The sequence below is a fragment of the Vombatus ursinus genome, unplaced genomic scaffold (genome assembly GCF_900497805.2).
Source record: "Vombatus ursinus unplaced genomic scaffold, bare-nosed wombat genome assembly UNPS02014778.1, whole genome shotgun sequence".
NCBI lineage: Eukaryota > Metazoa > Chordata > Mammalia > Diprotodontia > Vombatidae > Vombatus > Vombatus ursinus.
This window is the reverse complement of record NW_020954556.1, coordinates 45,826,699-45,852,519: the sequence shown is the minus strand read 5'-3', so window position 1 is coordinate 45,852,519 and position 25,821 is coordinate 45,826,699. Positions and strand designations below refer to the sequence as shown.

Genomic DNA, 25,821 nt, shown 5'->3' with positions numbered 1-25,821 from the left:
TATTTGTTATGTCCTCCACATAGCTGTGTATATATGTTAAATTCTGTATCTGGTTTACAAGTCCTAGGAAGCAGAGATCATCATGCTGTTAAGAATCATAACTTTTTTTTTTTTTTTTTTTTGGCCTTTTGGTGAGGCAATCGGTATTAAGTGACTTGCCCAGAGTCACTTAGCTAGTAAGTGTCAAATGTCTGAGGCCGGATTTGAACTCAGGTCCTCCTGACTCCAAGGCTGGAGCTCTGTCCACTGCCCCACCTCGCTGCCCTAGAATCATAATTTTAAAACATTTAAATTCTTAGTTATGGACAGTTGCAGAGATAAAACAGAATAAAAGAAAACTAGCAGTAGATGACCCTGAACACGTGTGCATGAGGGGAAAACATTCACATTTTATAGCATTTTAATGTCTGTGAAACATGGAAAATGGGGTGGGGGTTGAGAGGGGGAGAGGAAGGGAAAGTGTTTGTAATTCTTTTGTGTGTTTTTTGTTTTGTTTTGCATATTACCTTTTAGTAGAATTGAAATCCCATCCCACCCCAGTACCCTTAATACATGCCTATGTATGTGTATATTCATAGTACATATTTTTAATGCACCAAGTTTTATTTTGTTTTTAAATAGTCTCTTCTTTTTGATAGGTGGCTGTGGCTTCTGCATCAGATAATAGTGGAGAGGATCTAGAGAGTGAAGAGGAAGTGAGACCCAGGAGGCAGGTGGCTAAGCGCAGCACAGCCCGGAACAAAAAGCGCAGAGTTGTTTCGGACTCGGAGAGCGATGCTGGTGGCTCTGATGTGGACTTTAAACCAGATACCAAGGAGGAAGGGAGCAGTGATGAAGCCAGCAGCGGAATGGGGGAAAGTGACAGTGACATGGACAGTCCCGTCAAAGCCGCCCCAAAACGGAAGAGAGGGCCTGCTGTCAGCAGCTCCCTCAAGAGGAAAAGCTTGGGAGCTTGTGCTCCTAATGTACCCAAACGAGTCGTAGGAGTTTCCTCAGAAACTAAGAACACATTGAGTGCTTTCTCTGCTCCACAGAACTTTGAGTCCCAAGCCCAAGTTAGTGGAGGTGGTGACGGGAGCTGTGGCTCCACTCAGTGGTACCATGAAACACTAGAATGGTTAAAGGAGGGAAAGAGGAAAGATGCATGCAGGAGGCGGCCAGATCATCCTGATTATGACCCAAACACTGTCCACATTCCTGAGGATTTCCTTAACACCTGTACTCCAGGAATGAGAAGGTGGTGGCAAATCAAGTCTCAGAACTTTGACCTAGTAATCTTCTATAAAGTGGGGAAGTTCTATGAGCTCTACCACATGGATGCAATCATTGGGGTCAGTGAGCTGGGGCTAGTGTTTATGAAAGGCAATTGGGCCCATTCAGGTTTCCCAGAAATTGCATTTGGTAGATACTCAGATTCCTTAGTTCAGAAGGGTTACAAAGTTGCTCGAGTTGAGCAGACAGAGACCCCTGAAATGATGGAAGCTCGCTGCCGAAAGTTGGCTCATATATCCAGATTTGACAGGGTGGTGCGGAGAGAGATATGCAGAATTATTACCAAGGGTACACAGACTTACAGTGTGCTGGATGGTGAACCTTCTGAAAGCAACAATAAATATCTGTTATGTGTCAAAGAAAAAGAGGAGGAAGCTTCTGGTCACATGCGTTTGTATGGTGTTTGCTTTATTGACACCTCTGTGGGCAAGTTTTATATGGGTCAGTTTTCAGATGACCGTCATTGCTCCCGTTTTAGGACTCTGGTGGCACATTACACTCCTGCACAAATACTGTTTGAGAAAGGAAATCTTTCTGCTGAAACAAGGAAGGTCCTGAAGGGTTGTTTATCTTCTTCCATTCAGGAAAGTCTTATACCAGGCTCCCAGTTTTGGGATGCAGCTAAAACGTTGAGAACACTTATTGAAGAAGGATACTTTAAAGAAAAACTAAATGTGGCTGATGGGACGGTATTACCCTCTGTGCTTAAAAGCATGACATCAGAATCTGACACCATTGGCTTAACACCTAATGAGAAGAGTGAGCTGTCATTGTCTGCTTTGGGTGGTTGTGTCTTCTACCTCAAAAAATGCCTTATAGATTATGAGCTTTTGTCTATGGCCAACTTTGAAGAATACATTCCTGTTGATGCTGATATGGTGAAAGCTGTGAAGCCTGGTGCTATCTTTGCTAAGAGAGATTGTCGAATGGTGCTAGATGCTGTGACCCTGAGTAACCTGGAGATTCTCCAGAATGCAGTAAATGGCTCCACTGAAGGGACACTGTTAGAGAGGATTGATACTTGCTGCACTCCCTTTGGGAAGCGGCTCTTAAAACAGTGGCTCTGTGCTCCACTCTGTAACCCATCCTCCATTAATGACCGTTTAGATGCAATGGAAGATCTCATGGCTGTGCCTGACAAAATTAGTGAAGTAGTTGACCTTCTGAAGAAACTTCCAGACCTTGAGAGGCTGTTAAACAAGATTCATAGTGTTGGCTCTCCACTGAAGAGTCAGAAGCACCCAGACAGCAGAGCTATAATGTATGAAGAAACCACTTACAGCAAAAAAAAGATTGTTGATTTCTTGTCTGCTTTGGAAGGATTCAAAGTGATGTGCAAAATTATTGGGATTATGGAAGAAGTGGTAGATAATTTCAAGTCTAAAATCCTTAAGCAAGTAATTACACTCCGGACCCAAAATTCAGGGGGTCGTTTCCCTGAATTGACCGCAGAGTTGAACCGATGGGATACAGCCTTTGACCATGAAAAAGCTCGAAAGACTGGAATAATTACTCCCAAGACGGGATTCGACTCTGATTATGACCAAGCGTTGGTTGATATCAAGGACAATGAGCAGAGCCTCTTAGACTATTTAGAGAAACAGCGCAAACGGATTGGCTGCAGGTCCATAGTCTATTGGGGTGTTGGCAAAAATCGCTACCAATTGGAAATTCCAGAAAGTTTCACATTGCGTGATTTGCCAGGGGAATATGAACTAAAGTCCACCAAGAAGGGCTGTAAACGGTACTGGACAAAAGACATTGAGAAGAAGCTTGCTGATCTGATGAATGCTGAAGAGCGGAGAGATGTATCACTGAAGGACTGTATGAGGAGGCTTTTCTTTAATTTTGATAAAAATTATAGGGACTGGCAGACTGCTGTGGAGTGCATTGCTGTGTTTGGTAAGACTGGTGAATTATCCTTTTTTCAGGCCTGGGGAATTACTACTGCCTTCTAAGTCAATTATTTATGATACTGTTAAGTCAGTAAGCAATTATTAATCGCCTACCACTGTGCTAAAGCACTATGGATACTGAAAGGCAAGAGACAGCCTCATGACTTTGAGGATCTCACAATCTAGTGTCTGACACAATCATTCACTGTTAAGAATGAGATTGTGACACTAATAATATAATGAACTAGCCTTAGTCATAGACAGTTGCTTTTTACCTATCATTTAAGCTTCACAGATACTATTGGTAGATTTTGTCAGATGCATAGCTGCCCTTTCCTAGACAGAGGGAGTATTCCATCTATGGTAGTTGTGTAAAGTGCTATAGAGAGTTTATTTGTACCAACCTAAATTGGGCACTTGAAACATAACCAAAAGGCCATTTTTCTTACAAGTCTTTCCTAGTCCAGAGTGATTATGACCCACATTTCTCCAAATCCTTTGAATAATGAAATCACAGAATTTTTTAGAGAGCAATCATTTCTTTTCGTTTTTGCTTTTTGTCTTCTCCTTACTGTTTTTCTGTCAACAGATCATTGTGTAATGAAAAGACTACGAGTATGGGAGTCAGAACACCTGGCTTCTAGTCCTAGCTCTATCTTAATGAGCTGTGTGACCTTGGATTCTCAACCTCCACTCAGAACATTAAACTTCCTTCTAGCTCTGGAACTCTGTTGTCTTGTACAGTTAACTTAATCTTAAGAATACTTATCTGTATAAAATTATAATTTATCTTCTTCTCTACCTCATTTTTTTATACTTGTCCCAAAAAATTGAGTATACATTTGCTAGATTTGGAACTACTTATTTGTGATATAGCTATTATAAGGTCTAGAACTCTTTTAACCTATTTTTGTAAAAAGTATCTTTATGTCCAGACCTGTTATTTCTTCCGTATAGGAAACTACTGATGTAGATGGATAACTCTAACTTAATTTTAAGGGCAGAGATGTCAAACATGTGACCTGTTGGTTACTTGTGCCCTTCAACAACCAGAAGTGCAGCCCAAACCAGATTAAAATGTAATGGGGAAATATATAGCAAAATGATAAAATATAGAAGATCACATATTAATATGATCTAAGTCAACATGCAGCCCACAGGGATCCTTATACACTGCTTAGTGGCCTCTGTTTCTTTAGAGACTAAGTCTCAAAAGGCAGGACTGGAACTGAACCAGTTGTTCCTGACACTAAGGCCTATATTTTCTATGCTTTTGGCCTTCTAAATGCTATATAAAATATTTTCTTTTAAAAATTCTTACCCAGTTTTCTGAATCTTTTAACATGTAAAAAAAATTAAAATGTCAGTTCTTGATACTCCCATTTTTATTGCATCACTCTTGTCAGACATGACATGTCTCATTCTATCTCTAGGCTTGTTTTTTACCAACAGTCCCTCAGTCCTTTATAAAGTAATTGTTAAAGATTTTCCTTTTTATTCAGTCTATTTGGTCATAACATTTATTCTATTTATTCTTTTTAAAATGTGGTTTCTTAAACATTTCATTTCTTTGTAAGAAGTGTTCATTTTGTCATATCAGTTAATATTTTTTGGTTCTTCTCTATGAAATGTCAGTGATTATTTTAGGTAAGAGCATATTAAAATAACTTACACATTTCCTTAGTCTTGTTTCTGTGGTTCAGGGTGATCCTCTCCCTCTTTGGATGAAATGATCCAGCCCTGTGGTGTTTTTTGAGCCCTATTTGTGGGAGCTATTGGGTTTGAGTAACGTTCCTCTCCAGTTAAAATTAAACTGCATTGTTAGACATCAAAAAACATTTCTAAGTAGGATTTACATTGCTTATATTTTCAAGAAATCATGTCAGTTATGTGCTCTCTAAAGTATTTCTGTTAGTAATACAAAATGTATATCATAAAACTAACAAAAACTTTCAAGTGAGGGGGCTAAGCTAGATGTAGATTGCCTTTGTCTTTGCTAGCTTTAACTTGAATTATTGTATTACAGTTCCTTTAGAAAATCTTTAATTAGAGCTTATATTTTACCTTTTTTTCTTTTTCTTTTTAATAGATGTCTTACTGTGCTTGGCTAACTATAGTCGAGGTGGTAATGGTCATATGTGTCGTCCAATAATCCTAGTACCAGATGAGGATACTCAACCCTTCTTAAAGCTAAAAGGATCTCGACATCCATGCATTACAAATAATTTTTTTGGTGATGACTTTATTCCTAATGACATTATGATAGGCTGTAAGGAAGAAGATTCAGAAGATAGTACCTGGGATGCTTATTGTGTGCTGGTTACTGGACCAAACATGGGGGGCAAATCAACCCTCATGAGACAGGTAATTCATAAATATTTTTCCTGGGCAGGTAGGTGGCAGTGGGTAGACCCTTGGACCTGAAGTCAGGAAGACCAGAGTTCAGCTCTTGCCTCAGACACTTAACTAGCTGTTGTGACCTTGGGCAAATCATTTTACCCTGTTTGTCTCAGTTTCCTCATTTGTAAAATGAGTTGAAGGATGTAGAACCCCAAATGGGGTCTTGAAGAATCAGGTGTGACTGAAACAACTAAATAACAATTTTTACATGAAGTATGTCATTAAAATATTCTGGGATCCCTCATGCACTTAAACCTCTCTCCCTTACTTTTAAAAGTAGTCTGTAAGCATTAAATCCCAATTAAAAAGCAAATTTGTTTCAATTATTAACAATGCCATATTTCCAGTTTTATTTTTTGATGTTTTTATTTGAGCATACTTTTTGATATAGTGCCTTTTCTAGGAGCCAATGGGAAATCAGTAATTTCCAGTTTTTACTGTAGCCTCATTAAAGTGACGAAAAATAGGTTATCCCTTAAAATGGGTGTAAAGGATAGTCATTAAGAAAGCTGTTTTTGTTTTTGTTTTTTGTTTTTTACATAAATTCTGGTCCTAGTAAAGCAAGAGAATTTGAGATAACCCAAACATTGAAAGTATTTTGGTAGGTGAATCACATTTTTTGAGAAGGTGCTGGGGAAGAATATATAGTTCAGTCCTTGGAGAAGGGACACAGTATCTGAACACAGAACCGTATTGGGAATCTGGAGATCTGAATAAATTAAATTAAAGGTCTACTCCCTCTATGACGTAGGGCAAATCATTTTTTAATTCAGTGATCCATGCTGTCCTTCAGTGAAGTATGAGAGATTTGTGTTTCTTGCTAATGACATATTGGGTGTTTTTTGTTTGTTTTTAATGTTCACAGGCTGGTCTTTTGGTTATAATGGCTCAGATGGGCTGTTATGTTCCTGCTGAAATTTGTAGTTTCACACCAGTTGATAGAGTGTTCACTAGATTAGGTGCTTCAGACAGAATAATGTCAGGTAAGTTAGTCTGTCTTGTTTAGCTAACAATTTTGTGTTTTTAGATTTTAACCACTGAAACTACCTGAGGTAGTCTGTTAAATTGGTCTGTCTTGTTATATACATATATATAGTTGTATAGTTATTGTGTAAATAGGTTTTAAAGCTCTGGTGAAGGAAAGGAATTTACAGGCAAGTAGACTGTGGTCTTACAAAAGGAATCTTCCTAACAATTAGGACTATATGCAAAAGTGCAACGAGCTGACCAGGAAAAGTAGTACAAAATGATTACTGGACTTCCTTTAAAAGTCTTTCATGCAACAACTTCAGTTAAGAATTTGGACATTACTACTACATGTGTCTTGAGTTTATTTATGATTGTTTTTCAATTTGGCCTTGGACCTATTGAATGACCATTGTCATTTTTGACCATTTTTGCATGTCAGGTGAAAGTACCTTTTTTGTTGAAATGAATGAGACTGCCAGCATACTACAGCATGCAACAGAACATTCCTTGGTGCTCATGGATGAACTAGGTAAAATCCTAAGATTTAAGTGGAGAGGGGAGACTAAGCAAAAGAGTAGTTTGTGATCCTTCTTAATTCTTGTAGGTAGAGGCACTGCGACTTTTGATGGTACAGCTATAGCAAATGCAGTTGTTAAAGAACTTGCCGAGACCATAAAGTGTCGTACTTTATTTTCTACACACTACCATTCATTAGTAGAGGATTACTCCCAAAATGTTGCTGTGTGCCTAGGACACATGGTATGTAACTGTTGATTAAAGGGGGATTTACAGTTTGGAAAACAGCTTGGTACCTCCAAAAACACAGATTATCAAGTCATGATAAATATTATCCTTTTAGGCATGCATGGTTGAAAATGAATGTGAAGACCCAAGCCAGGAAACCATTACCTTCCTCTATAAATTTACTAAAGGTGCTTGTCCTAAAAGCTATGGATTCAATGCAGCAAGGCTTGCCTGTCTTCCTGAAGAGATTATTCAGAAAGGCCATAGGAAAGCAAAAGAATTTGAGAAGATGACCCAGTCATTGAGACTATTTCGGTACGTTAATCAATCATACAAAATATTCTTTGGGTACATATAGTAAGAACTTGGACAGACATAATGGGGGAAAAAGTAAGGACTATAACAGGAAAATTAAAAGAAACTAACTTGTTTTGTCTCATTGTTTTTAGGGAAGTTTGCCTGGCTCTTGAAAATTCAGCTGCAGATGTCCAAGCTGTTCGCAAGTTGTTCACTTTGATCAAGGAAATATAAGCTTCAGCAAATTTCTGACAAAGGTGGTAAAATTCAGACAACGTTATGATCTAATAAACTTTATTTTTTAAAAATGACCATTTTTCCATTTTCTTTCCTAGGAAATTAAACCCTTTTAATTCTTACCTACCCTCTACATAATGGTTATTGAATACTTCACAATATATTAAGTCTAGATGTTATGGTACATGCATATACTTTCAGGCTGTTTGATTACCCACTGTCACCAATACACATAAATGGGGGGAAGAGCTATGAAACTGTATAGGGCTGTATATATACTTGTCTCAGCTTCATTAGAGCAGGAAATTGTTTTAATTTCCAGCAGTTATATCTAAACTGTTCAAAAAAAAACTATGAACAGATTAAAATACAGGACTGTTTTGAGGAGACTTTCTAAAGTGTACTTTAAAACATAGTAGCTTTACCTTTCACAAAATTAGTTACAAGAATACTTTGTTTTACAGTGCATCCCTTCCTAGGAAGTCTCATTAAAACACTCACTTTTTCTAGGGGTGATTTGATTGCTGCTGGAACAGGGAAGGGAAGGAAATAATAGTCTAACTTTCTTAAAGGATACCAGAAACATTGCTGGATATAATTTAAGATTAGTGTTTTCTCTTTCATAGAAAGAACGTACATACTGGGACATGAGTACAGTTACAGCAAGTCTAGGTGTGCTAACAAAATGGGACACATTCAAGTACAATTTTGCTTGAAATTAAAAACAAACTACATGAGATTAAAGCATTAAAATCATATCTCAATCTGAATACATGTTAAAAAAATCAAAAATGCAGAAGTGCTAGCTCACATTTTTTTTTTTACCATATTACAAAAGCAATTGGTACCCATGTCCATAAAAGCAGCAACAATGCTGCCTGTCTACTGAATAGTACTACTGCAAAGTGGACTGCGTTCAATGCTAGTTGTAAAAACACCAGCTTTACAGAAGTTGGTATCTGTACAAAATTGCAGCTTATTTTCTTCACTTCTGTCCCTTCAAAAAGTCTTTACACAGTAATGCTAAAACACCCAGTTCTGTGATCCTGAGTCAATATATTGCCACTTTCTTTTTGGTAGGTTGAGCTTCATAGTGTCAACACCTTACACATCCATTTTACAGTCTCTTCCTGCAGAAATGGGCAAGTGTCTTCCTCCAAAAGTTTTTAATAGTTTTAAGTTAGAATGGCAGAGCTCTCCGTGGAGAAGGAATTCAATTGTGCTGCAACGTATTAGATTCTATAGGTGGAGCAGAGTCATATAGTGTATCTGTATCATGTGTAGGTTCGCCGGCTAATGTACAGGGGTTAGACAGTGTTCCAGCACCACAGTCACAGAAAAACCTAGAAAATGACAAAAGCCAATAAGCCAATACATTAGCATACAAAGAAAAAGGTCCTAATTATATAATACTGTAACAGCAGGCTTACATACCTATCATGTCTAATAAATTCTACATCGTGTCCCTGATGGCACTTCTTAATGCAGTTCACACATATGGCATTACGATCTGTGGTGTTACAAGTATGGCATCTAAAAAGCATAAAATACAAATTAGTCATGGATTCAGAGAAATTAGATTCACCTTTTGTCACTGAAATATCTGACTGTTTGGTTCTAATCAACCCTGAAGGACTGAATGGGATATTTAGTTTCCAGAACTGCTTCACCTCTAAAGCTCCATTGTTTATTACAGGGTAAAGTGGAACTTACAGAACACAACTCTGCCTGTTTTCTTCTCTAAACTGATTTTCAGGCGAAATCCTTAATCCAGAAAATGGGGTAATGCAAAGATATTGCTCTCTTACACTGAACATACAAGAATCAACTCTTAATCTACTGTATACTCTCTTCCTGCTCACTACAGAAAGAGTCCCCATGAGGGAATGGTGATAGGAACTAGATTAGGGGGCCTGAACTGATTAAGCAGACCCAGACCAGACCTGTTTAATCACTTTTCACTTTAAATGAGTAAACAATTTCCTAGTCTATTTGGAAGGGGGCCACTGATGACCCCACTGTTGGGAGTGAGAGAGGGACCCAATATAAGAAATTCCTTCCAGAACCCACAAGTAATTTGGAAATTCAGTATACCTGTAGAAGTCATGCATGGGATAGCTGGTATAGCTTGATATTTTATATAAGCATTGGCCTCTACTAACAGCCTTTTCTATGGCATCTTGGTTGTTCATTATTTTGTTATCTGCAATAAAAGGAAAAAAAAAGATTTTAGGTTAGTTTAAACAAATAACTTTTAAATTCCCACTAAGTCCCACCATATAGCTTTTTGGTGGCCTGAAAGGAAACCCGTTTTCTTCTAAGTTATTTCAGCAAAATGCCACTTAACACACACACACACATTTATATATATATATATGTATGTATGTATGGTTGTCTGAGGATCAGTCTAGTTAACCTTGGCTCATTACTATATTAGTTGAAGGGTGCTGAATTTTTTGGCTACAACCAACATTCAAAAGACCGTTTGCTATGCTGTGTAGGTATTGTAATCTGTTGAAGGGAATACTTATCCCAATAAAACTACAAGTCTCTGAAGTAAGAAAGGGGAAAAAAAATTTTTTTAAGTTGACAGTCAACTAATTTTAATACTTCAAAAAGAAAAAAAAATACTTTGAAACTAGAGATTCCAACGTACCTTTCATCGTTACATTAACACCAGATGCTAGAAATAAGCCTCCAAATCGGTTGTTAAAAATTTGATTGCCTTCCAGTGTTGCAGTTGCATGATTTGTAATTTCAATACCTGAAAAAGTTAAAAGTGCTTGTTTACAACAGTTGTATGATCTTACTAAAAATTCTTATAGCACTTAATATATAATATCACAAGGCAAAGAGATTCGATGGTTAGTGTTTATACACACGCAAGGGAAATATCTGTTGAGTATATAGTTAGAATAAAACGCATCCACGTTCAGTGTGTCATTTCTGGTGATAGGCTACACAATAAGGGATAACAGTAAAATTACTCTGCATTCGCTGTGCAAGTCAGTGTGGGAAGGGACAAGTGGTCCGAAGGGTAAATGATATTAACAGCTAAGATTATACTATGTCAACTATTTAAAATTTGATTAAACTTTCTGTTTAACAAGGCATTAGTTTATGTGGTATATATGACATCTAAATTAAAGGTCAAGTCTCAAAGGCTGAAGACTAGAATTGCAATATGGCCTCACGATTCTACGAATACAAACCTGCAGCAAATCCATCAAATATTCTGTTTTTCCTTAAGACTGGATGACTATTAGTGCTGATCAGCACACCAGCTTGAGCATTTCTGAAAATATCATTCTCTTCAAGGAGACCTGTAATAAAATGCCCAGATATTAATAAAAACTTGGATTCATAATAAAAACTTTAGGGAAGTCTAGGATGAGAAAGAGATAGACGAACTCAAGTGACACACTCATTCTCAGGATAACCAAAGAATATCCAAGATGTATTGGAATTGTACCAAGCATTATGAGGGGCAAAAGGATGTGGAGAAGTTGTGACTTTTGTTAATGGAAGTACTGACAGTATCTTGAGATAAATGCTTGAGCTTGAAATTATTTTAGGGTAGGATTTAATAAAAAACTATATGTGCAAGAAAATAGGATTCAAACATTAGGACTAAAAGGGATCATTTGGCCAATCCTTTGTTTTACAGAGAAGCAAAGAGCTGAGCTCTTCCTGTGAATTGTGAGACAGCATATTATAACAAAGAGAACACCGGCCTTGCTAGTTTGAAAGACAAGGCTAGCTTTAATATAAAGTGCAACTCACTAAACTCTACTTCAGGTAACTATAAGATGAGTTAACCAAAAAACCACAGATCTGCAAGTATGAGATTGGGGGGTTGTGGGCTGCAATTATGTGACAAAAAAGCTGTCTAGCCTGCCTCACTATTACTGAAGGACTGCCCAATGGTCTCATTAGCACCACACTTAACAACACTTTATGGTAAATGGACATGAAAACAATATTGCTGCAAAAAAATGTTTCTATATATTTACAGACCAGTTAAAGTCAAGATTTCCGTAATTTATTAAAATTTATCAAACCCTCTGTATAGGAGCAAATTCTAATGTAGAAAATAATGGAGTTTGGAGTTAAATTTTGCTACTGTGGAATGTCTTATTGAAAATTTTAGCAGGTAAGCACTGTTTTGTGCTTCCAAGCCTTGAATTATTATCATTATTATTATTTTTATTTGGGGTGGGTGTGTGTGTGTGTAAATCTGTAAGGCTACAGATAAAAATGAAAGACACAGGAGTTGAATTTTCAGGAACAAAGACCTTGAACATTCTTAAAGATGTGGAATGAAACAATTCCATTGAAATGTTTCGTGACACAACACTGATCCAACAGATTTATGATCTTATTTCACTCAATCATTTATTAAGGCACCTATAGACTAGACACTGGATACACTCCTCCCCCCTCCCCCCAGGCTTTGCCCTCCACAAGCTTACATTCTATTAGAAGGAAACAACATATCTAAATACAAAATAAAGCTGGAGGGAGGATTAGGTAATGCCTTATGTAGGAGGTGATACCTAAGCTGAGCTTTAAAGGAAATCAGGGATTCTGAGGCAAAGGCCTGTGCAAAGGTAGAAGGTCCAGGAGATGGAATGCTGTACACTAGCAATAGCAGGCAGAGCAGTTTGGTTAGAATGCCAACGGCATGACGGTGTAATGATGTGCAATGTGCCTGGAGATATGCTGGAGCTAAACTGTGAAAGGACTTGAAAAGCTAGAAGGAGGAGTCTGTGTTTGATCTTAGAGGAGAGAGGAAGCTCCTGGAGCTTCTAAAGCAGATAAAGCTCTGATTAAGGAAGATCAAGTTGGGTAGAGGAGAGATTGGAAAAGGGAGATCAATTAGTAGCTATTGCTATAATCTAAGTGAGAGGGACAGAAGTCTGATCTAGGGTACCCCTTCCACAAATATAGTTCATAACCAGACAATCTGTATAAATACAAAAGGATAATGAACATTTTAAACGAAGAATACCTCGGCCTCCATTAAATATACAGATGCCTCCATCTCTTCCATCATGTATTTTATTTCTTCTTAGTGTAGGATTACTATCTGTCTTAATCCAGACCCCAGCCATCGCATTATCAAAAATTTCATTGTCTTCTATACAGCCTAGACCTAAAGAAATAAACATTGAAATTATGCTACTGGGGCAGTGTTAAAAACATTACTAACCCCGAGAAAAGAAATAAGTGAATGCACCTACCAGAATTATAAACAAGAATCCCACCATTCTGGCCTCCCCAGATCTTGTTGCGCCTAATTTTAGGGTTGCTTCCAGTTCTATGGATAAGATAGAAAATACCACTTAAGTGAAAAGGTTATTATTTTAGAAATAAAGTTACACTTTTTAGAGCTGAGATGGTGACAAAATTTTTAGCTAATCATAGCCAGATTTATTGTACTTTGCAACATACAAATAAACCAAAATCTAAGAATTCTTGATAATGAACTCCTTTAGAAACTACATAAACTCCCTACAAATATATACTTGGGTAATGAATTAATGGACTGGAGAGGTAAGAAAGCTTTTAAGAATGGTCTGTCAGAATTAAGACTTTCTCCATTTTTAGGACACTGGGGAACCTCACCCTCATGCTAGTCTTTAAATATTACTAAAGCATAAAGAGGACAGGTCAGCAGCAACTAGTTTTTGTGCCACCTTTTGCACATGTGGTATAAACTAGTGGGGTCTCCAGATAAAAAGAAAGATGGGAGACAGCTATATGCTGCCAGAACTTTTAGTTCTTAAAGTTAAGGGAGAAGAGGATTAGGTATTATAGAATAAATAAGTTCTTTTACTTCCTCCACTATCTCTAAAACAAAACAAAACTAAAAAAAAATCCAGTTTTTTACCTTATTTGAACTCCTGAGTACATATGATTATAGATGTCATTGTCCTCTAGCACTCCATGTCCATTGTCATAAAAGTAAACACCAACCTAATATTAAAAAGGAAAATGTTATGTCAAAGAAACAGAAAAATGCTTAAGCCAAAATATTTCCCACCCAACGCACTGGAAAAAAAAAATCCTACCTGCTTGCCACTGTGTATTCTGTTTCTCCTCAACACTGGAGTACTTCCTGTTGTCACCCAAACTCCAGCCAGAGTATTGCTGTAAACTTCATTTTCTTCTATCACACCTTGTCCTTTTTCATGCTAAATAAAAGTCATTATTTACATTAAAGTCCATCCAAAGACATAAATAATTGTTTAGAAGATTTAAAAAAAAACATGATTTTTATCTTGGCAGAGAGACAAAGACCACACCATTCATCTTGCTTTTGTATCATCCACCTGACCTCAAGATACCAATGACATTGTACTGTTAACACTGTTGTGTGCTTCCAAGCCTTGCATTATTATTATCATTATTATTATTTTTATTTGGGGTGGGGGGTGTGTGTAAATCTGGGTTAAATGACTTGTGTAAGGTCACACAGCTAGGATGTGTCTGAGGCTGGTGTGACTCCAGGGCTAGGAATTAGTCTTGAAATTTAACCTCAGCAGTGGAACATCTCCTGTGCCTTGAATCAATACTGTATTTTCAAAAAATATCTATGCATTTTAAGATCTTAAGCTATGATAGAATTTTCATTCTTATCAAAGGTGGTTCACTTTTAGCAGTGGAATTAAAATCAGCCACTTCTTAGCATCAGTCTTCTCAAATCTCTATGTCTACTAGATTATAAGCTCCTCGAGGGAAGATGCTGTCTCATTTATTTTTGACTACCTTAAAATTCCTCAAGAAGCATTAAGCACTCATATAGTGGCTGAATTAATAGAGGATTTTAGTCAGAGCTAAACAGGTGCCAAAGAAACAATGAAAAACGCCAAATATTTTTTGACTAGAAGTTGCTCAATTATATTTGAACATCAAAACTAGTTTCCTTTCTGGGGGAAAAGAAAACAAAAGCAAAGCTGGTAAAAGGCGATTGTGACAGAATTCTAGCACACAAAGTTATCTGGCTTATCTCAGAGACTTCTACATATATAACCAGCTGCTCTATAACAAGTTACTGAAGATTTATATTCTATTAGATAAACCTATTAAGTACAGAATAAATTCCTTTAGAATACTTTATTCTCTAAAGTCAAAAGGAGGAAATATTTTAATTCAATTTGAAAAATTTGTAAAGTATCTACTACAAAGATTTAAGCTGAACTGGGCAATCCTTGCCCTTGAGGAACCTATAATCAAATGTTAAAATAACAATTCCCTCATTTTATACTTAGTTTTATAGAACGATGTTCAGTAACTCACCACATAAATCCCACCATGCTGACCATCATGGATTTTGTTATGTCGAACAATGGGACAACTATTTGTTCTGATCTGAATTCCTGCTAATGCATTACCTGTTGGAAAACATTATGATGTTAAAAAAAATCTGGGACTCAGTATAAAGGAACTATAAGATAATCTTCCTGTTGTGTTTAGCACTAATTAGATTCTTAGTACAGAAGAAGTTTAAGAGGAAAATCCCCAAAAACAGGGCTAAAGTATGAGAGCTATGAGAAACCAAGCTCATGGAACTGGAGTGGTACTCTAGAAAGAAAAGCTGAGGGACAAAAGTTTAGCACAGGACATGATAAATACTTCTCTCCATGTAAAAAAAAAAATTACTCAAAAGCATAAAGCACTCAAACTACACATTGGATGGAAATGCTGGAATGGATTGCCAAGGAAAGTCTTGGAATTGTTTTTTTGCAGAATCTTTAAAAGACACAGATTTGAAATTCCTTCTGCCTTGTTGATTTTATGAAACAAAAAACTACCAGCTTACCATAAATGTCATTTCCTTCAATAAGGCCTCTTCCATCACCAAAGATGTAAACTCCTCCTTGATTTCCATTAAATATTGAATTCCCCCTGTAATTAAAATAAATGCATTTGTATATATGCACATATATAATGTATATGTGTGTGTTTATTTGCTAATCCTTTTTCATAATCAAATGACAATGGGAAAATTTTTTTTCTATTTATCTTTACAGACAATTTTTTTGAATACTAATAATTTGTTGACTAATAATACTAGCAATGTTAGACTAATTTTTTTATAAGGCAAAGTGGAAAGTCTGCTTGGACAAACCATATTTTAAAAATAAACTATATTTTTTGATCAGATAAGAATTTTGTTGTACACATGCAGCCAGAAAGACTTGTGCTACTCCTATTTCCTTCCTGTGGCCAAAGAGGGCAGTACAAAACATGAAACATACAGTAACAGATGTGCAAAATCTGGCTAGAGGCCAGCTTCGTCACTATCTCAGGGATCTTTGAGAGCTGACATACCAAACTAGGAACTGAAAATTATAGGCTAGTGAAAAATTCCCTAAAAGAAAGTTGCTTTTTAGAAACATTATGGCTTAGACCATTTACATAAGTAACATATATATGGACATGTACATATACATATAGATCAAGAGAGCATTTATGAATTCAGATATGGTTAGTAGTAGTAGGTTTTGGTACTAGCATTTCTGTCATATCACATTTGTAAGTTATGTAAAATATAACTGAGCCAACATATCCTGACTTTCCATAACAATCCCACAGTGAATGGTTTTCCTAAAGTCATTTCCACCCATTAATATAGATATATAGATATTAATATAGATACCTTATTGTTGGGTCACTGTTTGAGGTAATCCATACACCTGCAAAATTATTTGCATAGATTTTATTTTCTATGAATTGTCCTCTTCCTTTCTCGTGGACATAAATGCCTCCAGTTTGACCATGGTGGATTTCACATCGAACTACTGTAGGGTTAGCATAGGCTTTCACCTCAAAGCCTGCTATCCTGTTCCTGTGTATATTACAGCTTTCAAAGTAACCCTGCAAACAGAGAAATTAGTTACTTATATAAAAGCTATTTTCTAAAATGAATGGAGCTATTTAAACATAAGTTGTCTTCTGAAAACTCAAAACTCCTAATCATGTACATTCAGTTACTAATGTATTATGGCCAAGTCCATTCATATACAAACAACAGCTGGCAGTCTGGTGGCATAGGGGTCCAAAGTTGGTCCCTGTTATTACTTAGAATGGTAGTACCAAGACTGCATGGAAAGTAGTAGAGTAGGGGAAGCAAAAGACTGTAAACTCCTTGAATTTAGGGGCCCAGCACAGCATAATGGATAGAAAGTCAACCTTCCAGTCAGGAATACCCAGGTTCCAATCCCATGCTTGACACATACTGACTTGTAATTAAAAATATCTCAGCTGATATTTATATAGGGGTAAGTGCTGCTGCTGCCCAAGTTTTACAGATGAGGAAACTAACTCAAGAGAAGTTAAGTGATTTGGCTTTTCAAAAAGACAAATAGCTGAGGGAGGATTTGAATAAAAACCCTGTCGTTTTGACTGAAAGCACTTTTTCTTTTACAATGCTGGACAAATAAATTACTTAACCTCTCACTGGCTCAGGCAATTCTTTAAAAATGTAAGTTGCACCTTTCCCCTAAAAAAACAATCACCCAGCACCTAGCAGAGTGCTTTATACATAAAAGGTATTTATTAATTAATATTTGTTGCATGAGAGGGTAAATTCTTTTTTTAAAGTAAATTTTTACTGATATTTTTTGTTTTTAATTACATCCCTTCCACACACAGAAGACATCCATAAAAAGAGGGGGGAAAAGAGGTGAGCAAAATTATCCAATACACTGAAAAATTATGACCATATATGCAATGTCCCACCATCCAGGATCCCCCCATTCTGCAAAGAAGTCAAAGGATGCAAAGGGGAAAATTACTAAAGAGTAAATTCTAAAGCAATTCCTTCCTTTCCATCATAGCTCCTGGTCCTAACTCCCACTGGAGTCAGTATCACTGTCGAACTCCACACATATCAGTGCTCTTGGGAAAAAAATACCTACAACAGGCTAAATCTGGTTAGCCTATGCAACAAAGGCAACTTTTATTGTAGTTTATGTATCCAACAATATAATCAGCATTTATGTGTGTTTTTGATATTTTCTACAGGGAAAAAAAAGAGGCCTACATTGGGGAATATGCACAGGCTCGAACCTATCCCATATGTGCTTCTCATTGCTGCTAGTAGTAACAATGAGAAAACCCCTTAAGAATGTGTAGGGCTTCTAGGAGAGACTGCATTCTCTTCCATAATGGCTCAGTAAAGTTAAAAAAAAAAAAAAACACCACCCAGTCAGAAGCAAGATGGAGGTCTAATCACATGGAAGATATTCTTTACTCTGACTTCTTGAGTTGTCCAATTCCAACAGCCATCCCTTACATTGTATTGTGTTCAGCCTAGCACAATGCCTTGAAAACAGTAGCTATATAATAAATAATTGTTGAATTCATACTCCTGAATTGAGACCCTTCTCCACAAACCACCAACAGTGTCTTATCTTCCTATTTCTTAGTACATGGGAGAGGGGACACCTGCCATCCCAAATTGGAATGCTATGTACATAACAATGTTTCTATATAAAACTCAGTGCTAGTAAATCAAGTAAAAGGCTCTTTTTTCTCAATCCCTAGCAATCCCTTTCTTTCAATATACACATTAAAAAAAATTGGACCCATTGGTAAATAAAGTAATCTTATGTACAATGAGTGAGTTTTTAAGTACAAAAATCAAAGAAGATTAGCATACTATGTTGCATTTTATTTATGGTGGAAAGCCATTCTCAGAATCAGAAACACCAGATTTTAAGTCCTATCTGGCTTTGCCATCCTGGATAGGTCATTGAGCTTCTCAGTAACCCAAGGCAATTCTTTTTGTTTTGTTTTGAACAATTCTTTAAGATTATTAATGCAGGTGCCTATCTGCATTGGCAGAGTTTTCTCATCTGGAGTTCCCTGTACCAACAAAACCACAGGTATAGTCCAAAATTTCAGTCCAGTTTCAAAAATTTGGGAAAATATATGAAAATGTAATATCAACTTCAAATACATTAAAACATTCAAGATGCTCTGCTTACTATAATTCAGAATCAAAAAAATGTATGCTGAATATGGTAACAGTATTTATTATAGTACACAAATGAAATAAAAATGCCAGATACACAGATATTGGCCACTTTCACATTCTAACTACATGGTGCTTTTATTTTTCTCCTAAAAATTTGTAATTTAGAACCACATTTAAAAAATAACTCTGATAAAGTCTTTATTTTGCTCACCCTGTGCAACTGTTTATCATTAATATGCTAAAACAATTCAAGTCTACAATATGCCTCTCTATTGTCATTTGGATAATCTGCAACTTTAAATATTCAGAGATTGTGGTGTTCCATTACTTACAGTCATATATTATCATCACTGAGAAGTGAATAGCTGGCTAAGCTGGTAGTATCTGAGTGGGATTTAGATTTCTGGACTATGGTCTAAAATATAAAAATGACACACTTCTGATCAGGGATGAAGTACATCTAAGAAATAACTGCTAAGAATATATTTTCCCAGTGTCTTAACAAAGACCTAATCAGAACAGCTTTAAACTACAAAGAATAGGGAAGGGAGAACATGATGTGTATCTTACATATACAATGTAAAAAAAAAAGAGTAATGGAGACACTTAAAAATTCACAGGAGACAAAATCCAATAAAACATACAGTTAAAATGTATGGCGTCAAATGTTTATATACAAATGCATCAAGTTTAGGTAAGAAGCAAATTAAAATTATAGATCTTTACTCAAAGAGGCACATTTTATCTTACACATTATCATTGAGACTTGATGGGATAAAACCAACAACTTAAATATGGGTCTAGGTAGATATAGCTTATAGATGTAGGAGAGTGGGAGGAAGGAAAGTGCTCAGACTTATATATTAAGAAGGTATGTTGACATGAAGAAATCTAGGAATCAGAAGAGGGAGGCATGGTGGAGAACACTGGGTGAAGATCAGTGGTGTGGTAGGAGAAATAATTTTGTCATTAGCAAATACCACAAATCACCTAGATAGAAAGGGGTGTGTGTGTTAATTGAGAGAACAAGCATTTATTAATTGCCTACATTGTGCCAGGCACATAAAAAATAAGTGCTTTACAAATATCTCATTTGAAGGCAAATAAATGTGAATCCTGTAAATGGATCACAATGCCTGGTATAGAGGCATGACGGGTGGCTTTCAACTGTCCAAACATCTGCTGGAGCTCTCTCTCTATCAAAAGCAGAGCAGCTAATAATGCCTAGACTTGCTGTGGGATAAAGATAGAATGAACTGGATCTGTGGTTTCATTAGTATAGGTAACACCAGAGCAAGGAAAGTCTTCTGTCAATGCAGATCAGCACCTTCTCTGAAATTTATAATTTTAAGGGTTGCCTAGAAAGTAGACTTGCTTTGAAGGATGATGGAAGAACCAATAAGGAAAAACTTTCAAGTGGTGTTTTGCTTTACCAAATAAAATGCTTTTTACATAGTCTTCAAATACATACAGTGGGATCTTGTGTTTTCCATACCTTTTAATTCACTGTATGATTGTAAATACAAGGTCTGTTATGGAAAGCCATCCCATTCCCTTCTGATATCCTCATCAAGAATGTCTTTGACATGTGCATGGATTATTCTCAAAGAGTTTACAGAAACAGGAAAGCAAACGTGGGTTAATGGCACTTCAGTGATTGTTTTTTGTGGGAGGTGGTAATAAGGTCTATTCCTCTCCCTCCCCCAAAGTATTTGAATAAATCCCTCAATGCCCACTAATTTCATCATCTCCAGCAAGGTATACTTGCTACTAATCTCACATTTGCTTTCTTTAGTGAAATTTCTATTTTACCATGTAGTATACATACTATGTGATGTGATGACCCCACTGTTAACGATGGGAACGAGTTATTAAGACAATTTTTGACCAATATTTTCCACTTCTGCTTACTGCCCTCCTGATTTCATCCATGAATTCCCTAGGGAATTGAACAGCTGGTTAAGCAGATGGTATTCTGAGAATGGGATTTAGATTTCTAGATCATGGCTTAAAATAACAGAATAGCAGGCTCCTGATCAGGATGCTCTAATCATTATACTAAGGACTTTGGGGTTGATTTGGCTTTGGGTCTTTTACTAAACTTTCTATAAACTTGCTTTTAACCTCCACTGCTGCTTGCTATTTTATGAAGTGACACTACTCATAATCTTCCACTGTCCTCTTACATAATATTTTACAAATGAATTTTCATTTCAAACTTTTATTTTGCTTGACCGTCACACATCTCTTTATCAAATACTTAGTGGCAGAAGCAGTCCCTGGGCTTGTGGTCTCCTCATTTTGGTAACTGGTTTACATAAGTTAAATTTCCTTACGAAAATTGTGTTGGCCTTTTCATTTATTAATTTTCTATTTTTAATTTTTATTTTTAACAGTCTCGAATTATTTGTAGAATTTTTCAATTTTCTTATGCTTTGACAAAGCATAAATGATCAAGCTGCAATTATTTTCACGGTAGTGTTTTTGCAAATGCTTATCAGAAGCACTGCAATTTGAGAAGACAGTCTCATGAAATGTCCTTGATGCCTTTGAATGCATGACAGAAAAAACAAAACAAAAACAAAACAAAACACAGAAATTCTACCAACTCCTTCATTTGCTTCTCCAAGGAGAATTTATGAGCCATCTTTTTATTTAGTAGGAACTTCCTTCTGATTTATTTATAGAAAGAATGTTAAGATTGATACGATTCACTTCCTTCAGTAGCACATTCACTTGTTGGTTGCTGAACTAGATTCTCACACTTAAGAGTACCAATAGCTAAGTTAGAGGAGAGTTAAAAATTGTGAGATTCCTATAGCATCCTTTCTAGCATGGTCACCATTGCTGTAGAAGTGTAAGGGACTATACAGGTCCAAGGGCAATTTTGTATTTCTGTTTCATAGTCTGCCAATGCCAAAGAATTTATAAGCAAGGGGACAGCTTATTGGTCATAAGTATTTTCTGTACTTAATTAAGCTTGACCTGGGACAACAATCTGATGCTGAGACCACATTTTATCTTTCCATCATGGTAGAAAGTGCCAGAACTTACACTTTTTGGCACAGCTTTTAAGAATCCAAGGTTATATTCATGCCATGATGAGACACCAGAGTAGAACTAAGTGGAGAAATACACATTGATTAACTCCATGGGTTATTTATTTAGCTGACTCTGTATGTCACAATCTGTGCCTTTTTTCATTTATTCTTTTCTTCCCATGTGAAGGATTGAGAGGCAGCTGTGGCCTAGTGGAGGGAGAGGTGGTTTGGGAATCAGGAAGACCTGGGTTCAAGTCAGACCTCTGGAAAATACTGTGTGCCCCTGGGCAAGTCACTTAACTTTCGGTGTCCAAAGCAATTCTCTTAAGACCTCAGAGCAAGTACCAATCCACAATTACTGAAAGAGTGTTTTCATTGCGATTTCCCTATACTAATGAAATCACAGGTCTAGTCTGAGAAGAAAAAAAAAACTGGTTAAGACTAGTCTCTTTCAAATTATCGTGAACTTTTCCGAGTACATTTTATAGTGTTGTGGGGCTCAATTCAAATAATATGATGTTATCCAAATACTCCCAATTGCATATGATGTCACTGATAAGGAAATCTTGTTTGGATCTTATACATGACATCTTTCGTGACACTGAAACACTGTTAGTGATCAATATCTCCATTAACAACGTTACTTGATGTTAAATTCATAGGATCTCTGAACAGAATTGTCTAAGATGCTGCATCTGTCATTCACTCTTCTCTGGGGTTCTGATACACTTTGAGGAAAGCTTTTAAAACTGTATTTTGTTACATCAAGTCAACGGATTTCAAGAAATCCATAAACACCCTGCAATCTATATTCTGTGTACTACTCAATTGTATGTTTGTAAAGATGTGGTCTGTTGTAAAAACTTTCTTGTTCCTTGCTCATGTTTTCAACTGATGTCTTAAACATGCAAAAATGACCTTCAAAGGCTTATTATAGATCAGAAAGTAAACATGTATAGTTTCTATGTCTTTTTGGTCAGTTTTTATTGATAAGAAAATCATTCATGGTCTTTTTCATCTTTTTTATACTTCTCAGATATCTTGAGACTCAAATCCTAGAGTACCTTTAAGATTGTGTTGTTTCCAGCACAGATCTAGCTGTTGTTTCTGAAATAAATTTTAATTTCCTAAGTGCCCTCTAGAAGGAGGGCAGATGATTACAAAAAAAAATGGAAACTATCTGCCATAATTTTTATAGTGGTCTATTTTAATCAGCAAGAAAAAATTGCTGGCCCTTGTACCTAACATACCCATGCAAAGGATTCCTAGAAGAAATCTTCCTAAAATATTGCTTGAATTCTATGGTTCTGTGTAATGAAATCACCAGTTCAAGAATATACAGTGGCTTATTAGTTGGCATTAGCTCAAATTCAAACTTCTGATAGAAATCCAAAATGCCCTTCATCATTCTTCTTTCTTTCTTTCCTTTTTTTTTTTTTATCAAACTGAATGTACCACAACTTCTCAGCATACTTTATGAATATACTTAAAGCTGGCTCCATTTCTCTGTTCATGCTATCTATCCCCATCCTTCTCTCCACTAATTTGAAGATTACCCATTTTTCTGGACTTACTAGTTCATTCCTAACAGCCAGTCACTGAACTTCTGCTTAAATCTGTTCATTGACACTCCTTGTAAAGCAGTCTTTTCTCATTTACATTGACATCAAATCTCTATCTCTATATCTTCCTCCACTACCCATTAGGCCCTCTAATTTTGCCCTCTAAAGTTGTACAGAATGAATTTCATTCCTCTTTCACATAAGGACCCTTTGAATATTTGAAGACATAATATACATCCTATCATTTCTCTTTTCTCCAGGCTAAATATCCACAATTCTTTCATATGGCATGAGTTTATAGTGGCAGAACCAGGACTAGAACTCATTTCATTAGAAGTTTCTTGGTTTCAGTTTAGTGTACTTTCTACCATACTATTCTATGTGCTTGTAAACTAATACAATCAAATGCTATCAGAATTCAAAGAAGAAAAGCTAGTTTAGAGAAGGCTTCATTGGAAGAAAAGTAGATATTTAACTTAATTTTGGAAAAAACTCATATTGACATAAAAGAGGATTGATATCAAGAGGAGGACAGTATGAAGACAGCCATGGAAAAGATTTAAATGGATCTGAGGAATGAAAAGCACTCAAACCTGCCTGAAGAGGATAAATGTTTGTTGGTCATAAGAATAAATAAAGTTGGATAGGTTAGGGTCAGACCATGACAGGCTATAGAGTTTAGGCTTGATCCAAAAGGTATTAGGATACCATTGTAGATTCTTAAAAAATAATAGGAGAACAAGCATTTATTAAGTACCTACTATATGCCAGGCACTCTGCTATGTACTCTGCAAATATTTCATTTGATCCTCACAACAAACCTGGGAGAAAGATGCTATTATTATTCCATTTTATAGTTGAGGAAACAAGCTGACAGTGGTAAGTGATTTGCCCAGGGTTACACAGCTACTTAAGCGTCTGGGGGTGAATTTGACTTCGGGTCTTCTTGACTCCAGACCCAGCAGTCTATCCACTTTGCCACCTAGCTGCCTCTGAAGGGTAATAACATGGTACAGTGGAAAGAGCATTGGTTCTGAAGTCAGAGGACTTGGGTTCAAATGACACTTCTGATGAGTACTACCTGCCTGTTTGTATGTATGTGGCTTTAGCCAAGTCATAATCTCTCTGGGTTTCCTCAAATCTATAATGAGGAGATTGTACTAGTTGGAGTCTGAAGTCCTTTCCTGATGTAAATCTATGATAAAAGTGAAAGTGATGTTTTAGGAAGGACAAATGGGGCATTGGTAAACACTTAAAGAGACTAAAGGGGAGAGAGACTATAGCCAGAGAGACCAGTTATGAGACCATTATAGCAATTCAGTTATGAGACAAGAACCTGGAATGATTACAGTATTAACAAAAAGGAAAGGCTGGACATGAGAGACATTTTGAAGCAGTAATGGTGCCTGATTAGATAGGGGACAAAGGAAACAGGTGTAAAAGATGGGTATTAGACATTTGGAAGAATAAGACTACCACTGTCAGAAACTATGAAGCCTAGGAGGATCTAGTTTTTGAAAAGGAAAACAAATTCAGTTTTAGATATAAGGAAAGCAATATATGATTTACAGCAAGTGAAATTAATGGCTCTTTCACTTACTCCCTGTGTGACTTCAATAAGTCATAACCTCTGTGGTCATTGTTCCTTTATCTCTAAAACTCAGAGGGAGGGGGGATGGGGATGGGGATGGGGAAGGGTTGGACTAGAAAGATCCCTGAGGTTCCTTTCAGGTCCAAATCTATGAAACTATGATTATGAAGAAATGGTAGAGCAGACAAGTAGAGAGATTTTGTAGGTAGTAGGAAATATGGTTAGGAACTTGGGTCCAGCCATTTCACGAACCCAACGGAAACTTTATACTCAAACATTTTTAGAACACTTATTTAACCTAGAGAACAAAACATTTTTCTCCATCTGAAGGGATAAGAAAGAAGTCCAAACCTAAGTAGTTAACGAATTTAAGTATCACTTCACTCTAAGAAATTCACTCAAACTACATAATCTATGAGTTTTGTACCATCATCTGCACCCAAAACTATCCATATTACAGCTCAATTGAGTATTTTTAAATATTATATATAAAGTGATCAATACTTTACAAAGCTCAACATTTTGGTATGCTCACCAGTGTTAATCAAAAGTTGAATAGTATAGTATGTGCTGTTTTTCTCATCTAAAGTACAGTTTTTCCTCAGTTGAAGAGGTTTAAAAGAAGGATTGAAAATTTTAAAAAGGGGATAGTAAACCTGCTAAAATGCCATGGGGTAAAATCAGGATAAATTGTCAAAATTCCTGATACTATAGTGCATTTTTATGTTCGGGATTAATGTTATTATCCATTTTGTATCAAGGATGATAGTACTATTATTGAGTAATATTTTCTTGGATTTTTTTCCCCTTCAAATATGATTTTTAA

The 25,821-nt window shown here is 36.3% G+C and overlaps 2 protein-coding genes across 3 annotated transcripts in view; one reads left to right on the top strand and one right to left on the bottom strand.

Annotated features, from left to right (window-relative positions):
• Positions 1 to 7,888, top strand: part of MSH6 (mutS homolog 6) — a 30,684-nt gene extending 22,796 nt beyond the window's left edge. The window contains exons 4-10 of the mRNA XM_027865065.1: positions 639 to 3,174; positions 5,257 to 5,531; positions 6,433 to 6,550; positions 6,976 to 7,065; positions 7,141 to 7,295; positions 7,396 to 7,595; positions 7,730 to 7,888. Of these exons, the coding sequence (XP_027720866.1) occupies positions 639 to 3,174; positions 5,257 to 5,531; positions 6,433 to 6,550; positions 6,976 to 7,065; positions 7,141 to 7,295; positions 7,396 to 7,595; positions 7,730 to 7,811 (3,456 nt within the window). The 3' untranslated portion in view covers positions 7,812 to 7,888. The remainder of the gene's footprint in view (positions 1 to 638; positions 3,175 to 5,256; positions 5,532 to 6,432; positions 6,551 to 6,975; positions 7,066 to 7,140; positions 7,296 to 7,395; positions 7,596 to 7,729) is intronic.
• Positions 7,881 to 25,821, bottom strand: part of FBXO11 (F-box protein 11) — a 113,271-nt gene continuing 95,330 nt past the window's right edge. For both annotated transcript variants that reach the window (XM_027865067.1, XM_027865066.1), the window contains 12 exons: positions 16,480 to 16,697; positions 15,640 to 15,725; positions 15,117 to 15,211; positions 13,889 to 14,011; positions 13,708 to 13,793; positions 13,058 to 13,134; positions 12,826 to 12,969; positions 11,027 to 11,137; positions 10,471 to 10,578; positions 9,909 to 10,017; positions 9,249 to 9,347; positions 7,881 to 9,157 (listed from right to left, as the gene is read on the bottom strand). In XM_027865067.1, coding sequence (XP_027720868.1) covers positions 9,028 to 9,157; positions 9,249 to 9,347; positions 9,909 to 10,017; positions 10,471 to 10,578; positions 11,027 to 11,137; positions 12,826 to 12,969; positions 13,058 to 13,134; positions 13,708 to 13,793; positions 13,889 to 14,011; positions 15,117 to 15,211; positions 15,640 to 15,725; positions 16,480 to 16,697 — 1,386 coding nt within the window. In that variant the 3' untranslated portion in view covers positions 7,881 to 9,027. The remainder of the gene's footprint in view (positions 9,158 to 9,248; positions 9,348 to 9,908; positions 10,018 to 10,470; positions 10,579 to 11,026; positions 11,138 to 12,825; positions 12,970 to 13,057; positions 13,135 to 13,707; positions 13,794 to 13,888; positions 14,012 to 15,116; positions 15,212 to 15,639; positions 15,726 to 16,479; positions 16,698 to 25,821) is intronic.